The sequence below is a fragment of the Saccopteryx bilineata genome, chromosome 1 (genome assembly GCF_036850765.1).
Source record: "Saccopteryx bilineata isolate mSacBil1 chromosome 1, mSacBil1_pri_phased_curated, whole genome shotgun sequence".
In the NCBI taxonomy this organism is placed as follows: Eukaryota; Metazoa; Chordata; class Mammalia; order Chiroptera; family Emballonuridae; genus Saccopteryx; species Saccopteryx bilineata.
Window position 1 is genome coordinate 83,336,116 of NC_089490.1, and position 15,543 is coordinate 83,351,658.

Here is a 15,543-nt window from a genome sequence, read left to right on the forward strand (position 1 = left end):
TGCAAGGCAACAGGTAAAAACAGGATGAGCCTAGCACCTAACTGAAGGTGTCAGGAAAAGAACAAAATAAATAAAAACACATAGTAAAGTATTCAAGGTCGCCATCTTCCAACGGGCCCCTAACACAACCTGACAACCACCCTCCCCTCACCGTGGCCCTGATGCTCTGAAAACAATCTCACTCTCTCATCCTCACCCCTATTTGTCTGTTCATCCCTCTCAGCTAATAACCTTCCTCCCTATTACAGACTAAACTGTGTCCCCCAGAATTCAATATGTTTTGTTGTACATAAAAAAAAAGGAGAGTGTAGGCATTAGCAGGAAGGGGAGGCAGTGGCATCATGAGATGTTTTACAAGATGGAGAAATAATATTATTTGTATACTGAAATAGCATTATTTGTATACTGATGCGACTAACCCATTGGGAAAGGAAAAACTGATTAAGTAAGAGAAAGGTGGTACAAAGGTGAGAATGAGGACCTGGAGACAGGGAGAGACCTCAGGAGAAGGATCTAGAAGCAAAAGTTAGGGGGGAGGAATGAGCCTCATCCAGGAGCACAGGAAGTTGCAAGAGGTGTCCATCCAATCTCCCTCCTCCAATGTTCTCCCTTTGCCCAGGTTCTCTTGTCTTTTTAGAAACTTGGCATCATAAAATATAATGCACGCACTGGCAGGTACACAAAACACCAAGTGTGCAATTCATTAAACAGTTGCTGAGGGACACATCTGTGTAATTACTACGCAGGTCACGAACTGCTCTGTTGCCTGTGGTCTAGAAGACTACATTGTTTCTTCATTATGATAAACCTTCTTCTTGCCCCGAGGGGGTCACAAATCTGAACTCTGTAGAAATAATTGTCTTATTTTCCTTAGCACAGTTAATACCTATGTTCGCACCCGTAAGAAATACAAGCTAGTTTTCCCTGATATTGAACTCTATATAATGAGATTAGACAGCACATATTCAGAGTCTTCTTTCATCTGTATGTTTGGAGAGTGCATCCTACTGGGAGTAGCTCATCGATTTTCTTCGTTCTGCAGGAGCACTTCTCAAAGTAGGGTCTGCAGACCAGCAATATCGGTGTCACCTGAGACCTTTTTAGAGAAGCAAATTCTTTGGTCCATCCTGGATCTATTAAATGAATCAGAAAATCTGGGTGTGTGGGGGGGTCGATCTTTCTAGGTGATTCTGATGTACACTCAAATCTGAGAGTGACTGCTATGTACTATTGCACTGGATTTTTCCAGCCTTTTGGGATGGGTGTTTGTGTTATTCCTGGGGTACTGCTATGAGAAACAGAGCCCCTGTGAACAGTCTTACACAGGTTCTCCAGGGCAGTGGTGCCCAACCCCTGGGCCACGGTCCAGTATCGGTCCACGGGCCATTTGGTACCGGTCCGCAGAGAAAGAATAAATAACTTACATTATTTCTGTTTTATTTATATTTAAGTCTGAACGATGTTTTATTTATTTATTTATTTATATATATATTTTTTTCATTTTTCTGAAGCTGGAAACAGGGAGAGACAGTCAGACAGACTCCCGCATGCGCCCGACCGGGATCCACCCGGCACGCCCACCAGGGGCGACGCTCTGCCCACCAGGGGGCGATGCTCTGCCCATCCTGGGCGTCGCCATGTTGCGACCAGAGCCACTCTAGCGCCTGGGGCAGAGGCCACAGAGCCATCCCCAGCACCCGGGCCATCTTTGCTCCAATGGAGCCTTGGCTGCAGGAGGGGAAGAGAGAGACAGAAAGGAAAGTGCGGCGGAGGGGTGGAGAAGCAAATGGGCGCTTCTCCTGTGTGCCCTGGCCGGGAATCGAACCCGGGTCCTCCGCACGCTAGGCCGACGCTCTACCGCTGAGCCAACCGGCCAGGGCGATGTTTTATTTTTTAAAAATGACCAGATTCCCTCTGTTACATCCGTCTAAGACTCACTCTTGACGCTTGTCTTGGTCATGTGATACATTTATCCGTCCCACCCTAAAGGCTGGTCCGTGAAAATATTTTCTGACATTAAACCATCCGTGGCCCAAAAAAGGCTGGAGACCACTGTTCCAGGGTACTTGTGATTTAGGAGAGGAACTATCTATTTTCACCTTTCTTATTTTGTGCCAAATTACCTTGCAAATGTATTGGGATCAGTCCAGGTCCCTGCAGAAAACAGAAGGCAAGCTCAGTTCCAGGTAAATGAAAAGAAGTTTGATATAGAAGACAAGTCACAGCAGTGTCCTAATGAAAAGCAGTGTCTTCAAATGATTAAACAGCCAGTGGAGCACAGAGGTACCCGGGCTCGGCTGCGGCTCACATGCCATGAACATGGGCATCCTAGTTATCTGTGATACTTTATCAAAGACGAAGCTGTAGTTGCCAATCTTTAAAAATACTTTTATGGGTATGCAGTTGGAGAAATTAGGCTAACACACATTTTTGTGACAAAGTTAATGTTTGTTGTTGTTTTATAGAGGGAGTCAGAGAGGACAAATAGGAACAGACAGGAAAGGAGAGATGAGAAGCATCAGTTCTTCGTTGTGGCTTCTTTGTTGTTCATTGATTGCTTTTCTCATATGTGCCTTGATGGGGGAGGGGGTGGCTACAGCAGACCAAGTGACTCCTTACTCAAGCCAGCAACCTTGAGCTTCAAGCCAGAGACCTTTGGGCTCAAGCCAGCGACCCTGGGGTCATGTCTATGATCCCACGCTCAAGCCAGCAACCCCGTGCTCAAGCTGGTGAGCCTGTGCTCAAGCCGAATGAGCCTGCGCTCAAGCTGCCAACCTTGGGGTTTTGAACCTGGGTCCTCCGCATCGCAGTCTAATGCTCTATCCACTGCGCCACCACCTGGTCAGGCACAAAGTTAGTGTTGAATACAAAAACAGACTTCAGGTTCCTGGTGTGTCCTTTCGTCTTTGTTGTAGTCATTCATAGGACCTTCCAATGCTGGGGCCCTTGAAGACCCCCTGTGTACATCTGCCCAATGCCCTAGAGAAGCACTGAATTTTTGGTTACAGAGTACTCTATAAATTTTTGTTGCCTGTGTTCAAAGTCCGTTGGAAATCTTTGATCAAAATATTTGTTAAGTGAGCATGAAGAATCTTGAGCTTGGAAGCCGTAGTGAACTGTAATTATTAGAAACTACCCTTGCCACAGGGAAACACTGAAATTCGTCCTGACAAAAGCAAGGGAGGAGCCGCAGAAATTAACTGCTGAGAGCTCCAACTGTGTTTGTGGGCTAATGCTCAAATTCCATAATTGTTTCTGGAGCATCTCAACATGTGGAAAGAGGTTTTTTGATGAGGTTTCTAGCTCTAATTAGATAAAATTTATATTCTGTATTGGAATGGAAAGAAATCCAGAAAGACCCACAATTTTGTAGCTTCTAAAATTAACGAAACATTTGAAACAACAATAGACACGTTTCAAGGGGGATAAGTTTTTCTTTATAAAAATGTTTGTCAAAGAAAGCTACCTTGAAGTCCAGTAGACTGAACCTATGGAGATCTTAGAGCTGGAATGGTTATACATTTCAATATCAAAAAAAAAAAAAAAAGACTTGATATAATCTTCCATTTACTAATTTTTTTTCTGAGTGGTTTCTTAGTCCCTGTAGAAAGAGGATTTGTCAATTAAAATATAGTCTACAATGAAGAGTTAATTGAAAATGTCAACAGATTTAAATTTATAACCACAGGATACAACTTGGAATAAGACTGAAAGTCATTTTATAATAAAATGAAGAATAATCAAACCATATTGAAGGGGGAAAAAAACCATTCTTTAGCAAAATGTCAGCAACACGGCCATAGTTACAGGTCTACTAGTACAAGAAACCAACCTGCTGGCGATAAACGATGTTTCAGGGAATGCATTTTTTAATCATCTTTAGCAACTTGTTTTATTCTCAGAAGCATCCCAGTTTGAATGACACCCCCGCCCACATGAAGGCTTTGGCATGGACGGCCACCCTCCCCTCTGAAGCCAGCCCCTGGCTTCCCAGGTTCCGTAGTTTCCATCCGCCCTTTGGACTGCTCCTCAGCAGCCCCTTCGTTCCTAGACCTCTAAATGGTGTGTGCGCAGTTCTTGACCCTCTCTTTTCCGTCACACTCTCTCCCTAGCTCGAAATACCACTGGCCTATGTATGGCTTTCCAATGGTCCTGTCCCCAGAACTCCAGAATCATAGCCAGAGCCAGCCTGGTACCCACTCAAAGTTATGAAAAGGTCTCAGATTCAGTCTCACTGGTGTACCCCCACCAAAGCTCACCTCACCTCCTGGAGCTGTAAGAAGTAATAGGGATGGACCCGCTGCACCCTTTCCTTTGTTTCCCCCAGTGGTAACATCGTGCAAAACCACAGCGCAGCATCACAAATGGGATATTGACTTCGATATAGTCAAGGCACAGAAGTGCCCCTTGTTGCCCTGTTATGGCCACACACACTTCTCTTCCATCCCAAAGCCCCCTTAAGTCTTCAGTTCTTTGGGATAAATACAACTGTTGAGTCGAATGACAGTAGTAGGCTTAGTTTTTAAAGAACCCACCAAACTGCTTCCCAGCGTGGCTGTGCCATTTTACATTCCCATCAGTAATGCACCCAGTATCCTGCATCCTCACTGCTGTTGTCACCAATTTTTATTGGTGTGTGTTGACTGATACATCATTATGGCTTTAATTTTCTTTTCCCTGATGGGAAACACTTTTTCTTGTGCTAATTTACTCTCTGTACAGGGGTGAGCAAAGGTAGGTTTACAGTGTTTGTATGGAAAATAATACAATAATTCATAATAATACAATAACAACTGTGTTTTGTGTGCTCAGAGCGGTTAAACCTACTTTTGCCCTCCCCTGTATAGTCTCTCGGGTGAAATGTCAGTCCACGTCCTTGGCCCATTTCTAATTGGGTTGTTTGTTGTTTTACTGTTGAATTTTGAGAGTTCTTTATATGTTCGAGATGCTACTTCTTTGTAGGATATGTGGTTTGCAAATATTTTTCTCCATTTGTAGTTTGTATTTTCATCCTCTTAACAGGATCCTTTGCAGAGCAAGTTTTCAATTATGATGGGGTCCAATTTATCAATCTTTCCTTTTATGGATCATGCTTTTGGTGCCAAATCTAAGAATTGTTAGCCTACCCCTACATCACAAAAGATTTCAGCATATATTTATATATATGTATAACTTTATATAAAACATAGGACTATTTAACTATTATAATTTAATAGTTTTATATTTAAATCTGTGACCCATTTTGATATAATTTTCATGGAAGATATGAGACTTAGACTGAACTGCATTTAAAAAAATTTTTTTTGAACTTATGGATATTCAATTGCTTCATCACCATTTGTTGGAAAGGCTATCTTTCCTCCATTGGATTACTTTTGCATCTTTGTCAAAATGAGTTGGGCACATTTTTATGGGTCTATTTCCACATTTTCAATTCTGTTCCATTGATCTATGCATTTATCTCTCTACCAGTATAGCATGACCTTAATTACTGTAGCTCTATAATAAGTTATGTGGTGCATGACAGAATGTTCATACCTGTTGTCACAATGGATTGACTCTTTTACTATTATTACAAAATGTCCTTCTTTTTCTCTAGTAACAGCTTTTGTCTTAAAGTCTGTTTTGTCCGATAGTACTCCAGTTCTCTTTTGGTTACTTTAAATAGTATATCATTTTCCATTTATTTAATTTCAACTTATTTGTGTCTTTAAAACTAAAGTGTGTGTTATATATAGCATTGAGTGGGGTCTTAAAAAAAAGTCCACTTAGCCAATCTCAACCTTTTAACTTGAGGGTTTAATCCATTTATACTTAATGTATTACTGATTAGGTAGGATTTACATCTGTCATTTTATTATTTGGTTTCTATATGTTCTATTTTTTTCCTCTATTCCTCCATTACTGCCTTCTTTCATGTGAAATATATATTTTCTAGTGTCCCATTTTAATTTCTGTGTCATTTCTTTAACATATTTTTTGAGCTATATTCTTAGTAGTTGCCCTGAGGATTATGATTAATATCCTAACTTATAAAAATCTAGTTTGGATTAATACCAACCTATTTCAATAGTTTTTAGAAGACTTTTATCCTAAATAGCCCCTCTCCTCCCCCTCTCCTTTTTGCTATTATCACTGAAATTACATTTTTGCATATTGTATGCTCATCCACATAGATTTGTAATTATTGCTTTATGCAGTTGTCTTTTAAATAAAACGAGAAAACAGAGTTACAGACAAAGACACATTTATACTGTCTTTTATGTTTACCTATGTTGGTACCTTTACTGATGCTCTTTATTGTTTGTATGAATTCCAGTTACTGCCTAATGCCCTTTCATTTCACCTGAAATATCTCCTGATCTTTCACCTGAAAGATCTGTCTTTATTATATTTTGTAGGACAGGACTACTAGTGATGAATATGCTAAAGTTTTATTTACCTGGGAATGTTCTCATTTTTCTTTCACTTTTTTTTGAGAGCGAGTTTTGCTGGATATAGAATTCTTGGTTGATAGTCCTTTTCTTCCAGCACGTTGAATCTGTCCTCCCACTGCTTTATGACTTTCATGGCTTCTGATGAGAAACCAGTTATTAATTTTACTGATGACATTTAATACATGATCATTGGCTTCTTTCCTGCTGCTTCCAAGATTCTCTGTCTTTGACTTCTGAGATTTTGCTTATGATGCACTACGTGTTTGAGTTATCCCATGTGGAGTTTGTTGAGCTCCTTGGATGTGCAGATAAAGGTGTTTAATAAAATCTGGGAAGTTTTCGGCCATCTCTCATACCACCCCAGCTGGGGAAAGGGGTGTGGTACCTCCTTTCAGCTTGGTAAGGGTGTAAGTCTGGGCTCCCCTCTAGGCTGTTGTTGGCTTGAGTGGTGGTGGGCCACTGGTTTTTCTGCAGCGTTGCTGGTCTAGAGTGATTATCATCTAAATGTTTTCTGTCTTCTTAGACTGTTCCTTTTCTGGTTCTTTGGCTTGAGAGAGCAGGCATTTTGGGGGACCTTTTTTTGGCAGCACTCATTGGCATTTCCAGGTTACTAGCCTCTTCAGTTTTATGTCTGAGATCTATGATGTAGGAGCATACTCACATTACTCATTACCACATTATTTCTTGGGTTCTGAGCAGCCTAGCCAGCCTGCCTTTTTCTCTCTGCCTTTTAGAGTCTTTTTTAAAAGCTGTTTTCAGCTGTGCTTTGCTGAAAGAATAGGGAAGAGTGCACTTATTCCATCTTCCTGCAAATGGAAGTTTAATGTATTTCCTTTTAGAGGGCACTTTACCAGAACGATTTCATATGGTTACATTTCAGCTTTCTCCCCGCTCCTCCATGTCCATTCTTTACACAGGTTTATTTCTTCATTATCCTCATGGTAGATCCTAAATATTCTTACTTTGAAGGCTTTTCATTCCCAGACTGTTCTGCTAATTTAATTTCATCTAGACTTAATTCATATTATGATTATTGATTTTGGTGGCCATTATTCTTAGCATTAGACGTCTTTGTGGGCTTCAGAGTTTTTTTTAGGTTCATTTTTGGGTAAAAGGCTGTCTTTCACAGTCTTGCTCTCTCTGTGTACTCACCCCTACCCCCATCTAGTAGTTTGGGGCTGTACCAGGAACACCTGGTCTGCAGTACAGAACATGATTTATATCAGCAGTGGTGATTCACACTTCTTGGCCCTTATTGTGTACTTGTCAAGCCAGGGGGCATGAGATTCATGAGACTGTACGTGCTTTCCCTTGTCCCAGCACCACACCTCACAGAGGCTGTTGCTCCATGAAATGTGCAAGCAGACCTTTTAGACTCCTTTCTGATATTGCAGTGAGCCCTCTCTCCCCTGGTTTCAAACAAGAAGCCTGGCTCTGTTTTCAGACCCACGTCCCCATCCTTTCCTAGGAGGCCCATGCCCTTGTCAGTACTCAGCAGCTTGTGTCCCCGAGCCACAGTGGAGTTTATGTGGTGTTTCCATCCAGCCAGGTCTTTTCATTGTAGTTTATCATTGTTTTGAGTCTGCAGCAGAGAGGGGAGCCTCAGAGCATGAATCATAGCATCATCTGGATCAAAAGCCAAATACTCTGCTGTTTTTCTCATTTTAAAAAGTCTGTCTACTCTTTATTTCACTCTACTTTTATGCACTGCCACTTTATATCCTATTTGAAATAAAATAAAATAAATTATATATTTCTTCAAATGCATGTTTTATAATTTCTGAAATCATGGTTCAATGCACAGGGGAATTCAAGACATAGTGCCAACCACACCTGAAATTGGAGCAGACACTTTGGTCATGTGCACAGCATCCAGGGACCTGGGGAAGTGCAACTCAGGCACTACAGGCAGAGAGACCAATGGGGTGACTCACAGGAGTGGACGGGGAATCCTGTGTTCGCTTGGAAGAAGTGGGAGGGGTAGAGGGGCCCAGGCCAATGTCTGCAGCCTTTGACCTCAGTCAAGATTATTGCAGCCCTTGCCCCTGCCTGATTTGGGAGATTTCATGGAGGCAGTTCAAAGAAACACTGTCTACTTTCTCTCCTCTCTTGCCTTATGCTCTAGAAGTTTTCAGCTGGTCACAAAAAGTGCATCCTTTGACACATTGGGGTACACACACCCTCATGTTCCAATTTCCATTTTATAGAAGCAAAAAACAGTACAGGCACAAGTGAAGCTGGTTCTGTCCCAGGCGTATATGAGGAGTAAATGAAGGTGGCTGCCAGGGGTCACTACCTCCTCGAAGACTGTGTCTACAAAAGACTGGCATGGTGGGTATCTTCTCTCCAGCCAAGCCCCAACCTGGAACTGACCATGGAGAAGCAGCTCAGCAAGGTCAAGCGGAAAAGACATCCAGGTCAAAGAGCTCATTCATACTCTTTGGCCCAGTAATGTCATCCCTTGTAGTTTATCTTGGAGAAAGTGGCAGAGAAAGAGTCCAGAATTTATATATGTGTGGTTTAAAAAACTTCCACATGGGAAAAAGATGGAGATCCATTGAAAGGGGCACGGTTAAATCAAATACGGTACATGATTTCAGTGGAACCCTAGGTAATATTTGAAAATCAGGTTTTTGAAATATCTGTAAGGGGAAAAAGCTCAAAATTCAGTGTATCAAGGGTATGAAACAGTTCAGAAAGTGCAAAAATTAACATAATAGACCAGATCATCTAAAAATGACCGGATAGAACGACAGAAATATTACTATTTGTTCCGTCCAGGCGGAGAAATTCTGGGAGAAATGAAGGATTTGTTTGGACCTCTCTGACATCAAAATTTGCTACAGTGACTACATACTACACTGGATTTCTATCCAGGTTACAATATGAAAAACAATTTCATTAAAAAATGAAAGAACAATTAACATATAACAAGAAGAGTTTGGCAAGCAGTCTCGTGCAGAATTAAGAAGAAAAGAAAGCAAGCACTTACAGTACCAAATTAACAGTAACAGCGAACACTGATTGGCTGCTGAGGAAGGACGGGGAGGAGTTGCCCTGTGAGGCGGTACTGCGCTGCCCGGAGGCGGGGCTTGGTTCACTACTTCCGGGGCGGGGCTGCGGCCGCGGCCGCCGCCTGCGCGAGCGAGCGGTCTCCATGGTAACCAGTGGGTTCCGCACACGGCCCACTGGCCGCCGATACTGCCGCCTCCGCCGTACCAGCCCCGGCCGCGCCAAGGTCGCGTAGCGACCCGCCCTCCACTGCGACCCCGTCCCTGGTTCCACTCGTCTTCCCTCCTGAGGTCGCCCGCTTTCCTCTGCCACGGCTGCCCTGGCCTGACCTGACCAGGAAGCAGTTCCGGTGGACAGCGCCGTGACTCATCCGCCTGCCTGCGTCTCCCGATCGTGCCATCTTGGTTGCGGCCGGCGCGGCAGACGCAGCCGCGGAGGAAGCCTCGGAGACCCAGGTACCCGCCCGTCGCCCGCTCCAGGCCTCTGCGCCGCCGCAGGTGCGACCGCCTTTGTTCTGCCTCAGGTGGGTGCGGGCCCCGCGCCCGCTCTTTACCCCTCCCACGCCGCGACCCCTACTCCGACCCCCCTTTTCTGCAGACGAAACCTCTTAAAAACATTTTTTTTATCCTTCAGGCCCTAGAACAGTCTAATCTCCTGTACAGCCCGCCTTGGCCTGGTGAGGTTCGCGGTAAAGGAGCTGATCCGGAATTGGGGATCCCCTAGGCCTGCACCACCTGTCTGGCCGCGGCTGCGCGCCTATCCCGGCTCCATCCACCCGGCCTTCGCTCGGAGTCTTGAACCCCTGTGCTCGCATTCCTGTCTGGGTCTACCCAATTTAGCATTACAGGTCCTTCAACCTCCTTCACCCACCTAGTAATTGAGCCTTTGACTGACCTTTGCCAACATGGTCCAACCTCAGACATCAAAAGCTGAAACCCCAGCGTCTGCATCCTCTACCAATGCCCAAATGGATGACGTCATTGACACCCTTACCTCCCTGCGCCTCACCAACTCCGCGCTGAGGCGGGAGGCCTCTACCCTGCGAGCGGAGAAGGCCAATCTCACCAACATGCTGGAGAGCGTGATGGCAGAACTGACCTTGTTACGCACCAGGGCTCGGATTCCGGGTGCCCTGCAGATCACCCCGCCCATCTCTGCGATTACCTCAAATGGGACCCGACCAATGACCACGCCTCCAACCTCTCTGCCTGAGCCTTTTTCGGGAGACCCAGGCCAGCTAGCAGGGTTCTTGATGCAGATGGACAGGTTCATGATCTTCCAGGCCTCCCGCTTTCCAGGTGAGGCCGAGCGAGTGGCGTTCCTTGTGTCCCGGCTGACTGGGGAGGCAGAGAAGTGGGCGATCCCGCACATGCAACCTGACAGCCCCTTGCGAAACAACTATCAAGGGTTCCTGGCAGAATTGCGGAGAACCTACAAGTCTCCGCTGCGGCATGCGAGGCGTGCCCAAATCAGGAAGACTTCTGCCTCCAATCGTGCTGTGCGGGAACGGCAGATGCTGTGCCGCCAGCTGGCTGCCTCGGGCACAGGCCCCTGCCCTGTGCACCCAGCCTCCAACGGAACTAGTCCAGCCCCAACCGTGCCTACCCGAGCACGGAACCTTTAAGAACCCACCAGCACCCTGGTTGCATCTGCAGCTACCAGGTAGCAACCCCCTTTGCTGCGTAGAAGAAACGTCCCTACAACAGCATCCTTCTTTGAAGATTCCCCTTCCTGCTTCTCCAGACCTGTTCCAGCAGGAGATTTTCCTTCATATTTTTGGGCTCCTTGTTACCCACTTTGCTTCCTTATATCATGTGCTAGCTTGGTACCTGCACCTCAATGCATGTTCCCTCTCTCATGCTTGCAACTCCAGCTCTTCTGGTGACCACAGCTCTGCTCCTTGGTCCCGTGGACTCCCCAGTGTGCTCTGGACTAGTTGGGCTGTCCCTCCCAGCCTGACGAGGTTCACAGCTGCTCCTATTCTGCCCTCTGCAGTCCCCCATGGCAGCTCCCCACCTGGTTGCCCTGTAATCACTGGTGAGCTCACTGATGACAGAAGGCACTTTAGCCTTGATTTGGGGACCTGGAGAGGGGAGTCTGGCCTCCCACTCATAAGTGATCAGCAGTCCCGCCAGAGCCCAGTGTAGCAGGCCGGGGCCTTGACCTTGCTCACAGTGGCCCCCAGCACTGCTGGGCTGGGAAGTGATCACTGCTGGGAGTGTAGTTCCAGCATTCCTGGGGGTTAGCTTCACTTTGCGCTTGAATGTGCAGTCAGTGGCCCATTGTTGCCATTGGGGAAGGCTGAAAATGCAGGTAAAGGGTGAAACCTGGAAGCTGCACCTCCCTTTATGCCTGGCTTTCGCTGCCAGTGTTCTGATGGCATCAGGAATTTGGGGAATCTGACTTGCCTGCTAAAGAAGGTGATTGCCTTTGGACCGCTGAGCAGTTCCATCACACTGCCATAGGCAGTGCATCCATGCCCGAGACCCTCCGCAGGCTGAGGGCTGGATGCCAGTGGCTCATTCTGCTGCCCTGGACCTCCAGTGGGAATCACCTCCAGTTGCAAGTGCATAATTATCCTCTTCTGTTCCATGTCATGTGATGGTGGGCCTTGTCTAGCTTGAGATATGTTCCTTTCTCCATTCAGGTGACAAGTGGCCTTCACTCCAGCCCCTCAGCCACCCACAGCATCTCTAGGTCTCCAGAGCTTCCATATAACATGCCTTCCCCAAGCCTGGGCTGTCCATCAACTGTCCAGCCTTTGTCTAAGACAGTGTGACCTCTTATAGCTAGAGACCCAATTTCTTTGGGACACATCTATAAACACTTAAGGCAAGGGGGTATTGGCCTCTGGTAACCCCAGCCAGGGCATTGGTGGCATTTATAAAGGAAAAGAGCTGCAAACTACCTCCATCTTAACATGACAGTGCAGACTGACATCCTAATTCTGAGAGACAAAGCTATATCTCTTAGTGGTTGGTGGCCATGTACTTCGTTATGGGGGATGCCCAGGAATCACTTTCTAAATGAGTCTTGGCCAAGTCCTTTGGATGGTGATGCTCCTGCCATATTTGAATGCCAAATGAACTGTATTTACATGACCATCTGGACAATGGGGGGATGGAGGGTTGGGTATCTTACCCTGGGTTCATCTGCCTCTCTTCTGGCTTGACTGCAGAAAGATAGCCTTTACACCCACCCAGAGACCTGTTTTGAAATACCCAGAAGTTGGGTCCTGGGGCCTGTCCTTACTTCCTAAGAGTTTTGGTGATCTTGGGAAAAGTGACTGCGTTCCTGAAGCAACCACTGCCTTGCAAGGTCAAGGATACTCAGTGCTTGCTGATGTTTGTGGGTCACTGCTACCCCATTCATTGTAAACTGTTAGCCCAATTGCCCTGCTGAACAACTGCCTGAGTACAGGCCACAGCCCCCCCTGGGTTCCAGCCAAGGCTGTCCAGGTGGGACCATGGTGCTCATAAAGCATGAATGAGGGAAGGACACAGTGGAGCCACCATCCTGGGGGTGGGACTTCTGGTAGGGGTATGCAGATCACTTTCTCTTAGTGTGCAGTTTTCTTCTGCCTGCCTGCCAGGTGGAGGTGGCCACAGGGGGAGGGGAACAGGGGCACCTAGGGAAAAGGAAGCCTGCATGGGGTAACGGACATCTTGAAGGTTCTTGTGTGGCCCAGGCCCGCCTGGGTAGGAGACCCAGTATGGGAGCAGGGCGGAAACCCTGCTATTTCAACAACCCCTGAGTCTGCTCAAGTGGTTTTTACATATCCTGTGCATTACACACTGTGTTTCAGTTGTGCTTGTCCATCCATACCCATGACCTGGCCCTTTGTATATGGGTTGTGCCCCCCCCCCCCCCAGGCTGCTGCTCCAGCTTCATCTGGCTTGGTAATTTAATCACATCTTGTCTTGGTGCTTATGCTTGTGGGCTTGGGACTGGTGCTGTTGTACATCTGTGACCTTGACTGCTTCTGGCAGCTGTGGAAACTGGAGCAGATATTAGAGCTTGAAGCTGCCCCATATTGGACTTGGGAGAAGCTCCACACTGGGAACCCACCGGCTCAGATGGAAGATACCCAGTCCCCAGCAAAGAAGGATGGAACCCAAGCTCTATGTGGCCCTGATCTAGGCCACAGTGGCTGGCAGGGTCAAGCCGAAGAAGGAAGTGGGAGAGAGGAGCTGCTCTGTACATAATTTGGGGTTATAATTCCTCTAAATATAAGAGAGCTGGTATTGATTTATAAAAGGGTCAGGCAGTTAGTAGTGTTAATGCATGTGAGGGACAGTTTTCTGTTTTTCATGGTGTTGACATTGGATGTCATTGTGACTGCTGTCTGGTCTACATGATTCCCATCTGGAAAGCTTCATTTCCCAACAGCATCATTTGGGATGGGATTTAGAGTAAGGGGTGATGTCCTGGCCTAATATATAGTGTGACCTTGGGGTTAATTTACTGTCTAAGGCATTTCAGTGACTTCTAGGAAAAGGCAAAAACCCCTTTCATTGGTCCCAGCTAAACATGGTGAGTAAGCCACCACGAGGAATGCGAAAGTACCTCGTGAAGGAGCAGGTAAGACTTCCCTGATGCACAAGTTTCTGGTCAGGGCAGAACCGCCCACTGGATGACCACGACCCTGACGGGCCTACGGGAGAGTGAACAGTTGTGGGGAGAGTGAACAGTTGTGGGTAGAGTTGGGCGCGACCTTGGGGAGCAAGCCCTGTGATTGTATGAACGGACAGATGCTGGGACCACCGACTATAATTGGAGCCTTGAGTAGGAAGAGCTCCTTGCAGAGGTCCCTTCCAACTTGCAACCAGAGCTGTGAGGCTGAGGTCACCTCTGCTTGGGAAGCATGAGCTTAGGAGCTTAGAGATAATGACACAAAGTAGGGCTGGGGGAAGGAAGATTGAGCAGGTTTTGGGCCATCAGCCGAAGCTTGCCCATGTCAGGAGGAGACTGAGGTTTAGGTGGGCCCATCACCCATTGAACAGAACTGCCATCTCCTGTGTCATCTCAGGCCTAACATTGATGTGGTGGCAGTGGGCACAGCGCAGACGCAGCAGAGATAAGAGGAACCCCTGCTCCTCACTTCAACATTACTAACCCCTTTCCATAAACGAGGGACAAACTATATACTAGGTCTTTTCAGCAAAACTACACGTTATCAAAGTTTTTGAAAATAAAATATATGAAAGAGAAAAGTAAACATTTTGATATTTCTCCTTTCAGGCTCCTTCCTCCTCTCCCTCACCCCTTGTTACTAATTTTATTTTGGAATGACTGGTACTCCATCAAGGAGATGGACAGTAGTGCCAATGGTTGGTCGCCATGCTGGTACTAACTTTTCACTGTTAGAAAATGATGAACACGTCTTTGTGCATAAAGCTTTCTTCCAGGTTTTTTTTTTTATTTCGATAGGATAGATTCCCAGAGGTGGGATTATTGAATTAGGAACTATGAAAACCATTGACTTATTACGTATTGACAGTGGTTTTCAGAAACGTATCCATTTACACTGCCACCAGCAAGGATGAAGGTGCCCATCTTGCCAGCACTGAGTATTAACATCTGGCTAAGTCTTTGATTTGTTAACGAAAAAAATAGCATTGTGTTTCAGTTAACATTTCTTTGATTTTTAGCAAAGTTTAACATCTTTTCACGTTAAGCCGTTGTATTTCCTCTTGTGGATTGTCAGTGCCCTTTCCTCTTATCTACTGGGGTCTGATAAATTTGTATGAGCTCATTGTATATTAAAGATATTAACCTGTTGAGTGACCTATTCCCTGCACATTTGCAGCTTTTTACTTTTATGGGTGTGTCTTATTGCAGTTCTGACTTCTTATCCTAGCGGGTCTGTTCCCTCAGGGTACCACCCACTGGACTGTAACAAGACTGACAGGTATATCATTGCATCTGTAGCAGTGCCCTCTGGCACATAGCAGGGACCCAGGAGATGGTCAGATTGTGGGACAAGTAGATGCACTGGGTGTTGGGGAAAACAGCCCCTGCCCAAGTGCTCAGGGACCAAGAGCAGTCCTCAAGCCTTTGGGTCTCCAAGTCCCTTTGTAGCATTGAAAATCCC

The 15,543-nt window shown here is 46.0% G+C and overlaps 1 protein-coding gene across 2 annotated transcripts; it reads left to right on the forward strand.

Moving 5' to 3' along the window:
* The first annotated feature begins 9,553 nt into the window (after window positions 1-9,553).
* RTL6 (retrotransposon Gag like 6) lies at window positions 9,554-15,249 on the forward strand. 2 transcript variants are annotated; one of them, XM_066255706.1, is made up of 2 exons: window positions 9,554-9,972; window positions 10,083-15,249. In XM_066255706.1, exon 2 carries the CDS (start codon window positions 10,354-10,356, stop codon window positions 11,071-11,073), a length of 720 nt encoding a protein of 239 aa, XP_066111803.1. In that variant the 5' UTR covers window positions 9,554-9,972; window positions 10,083-10,353; the 3' UTR covers window positions 11,074-15,249. The 2 variants fall into 2 exon arrangements, with proteins under 2 accessions (XP_066111803.1, XP_066111811.1); XM_066255714.1 differs by having other exon boundaries at window positions 9,554-9,946.
* The last annotated feature ends 294 nt before the right edge of the window (window positions 15,250-15,543 follow it).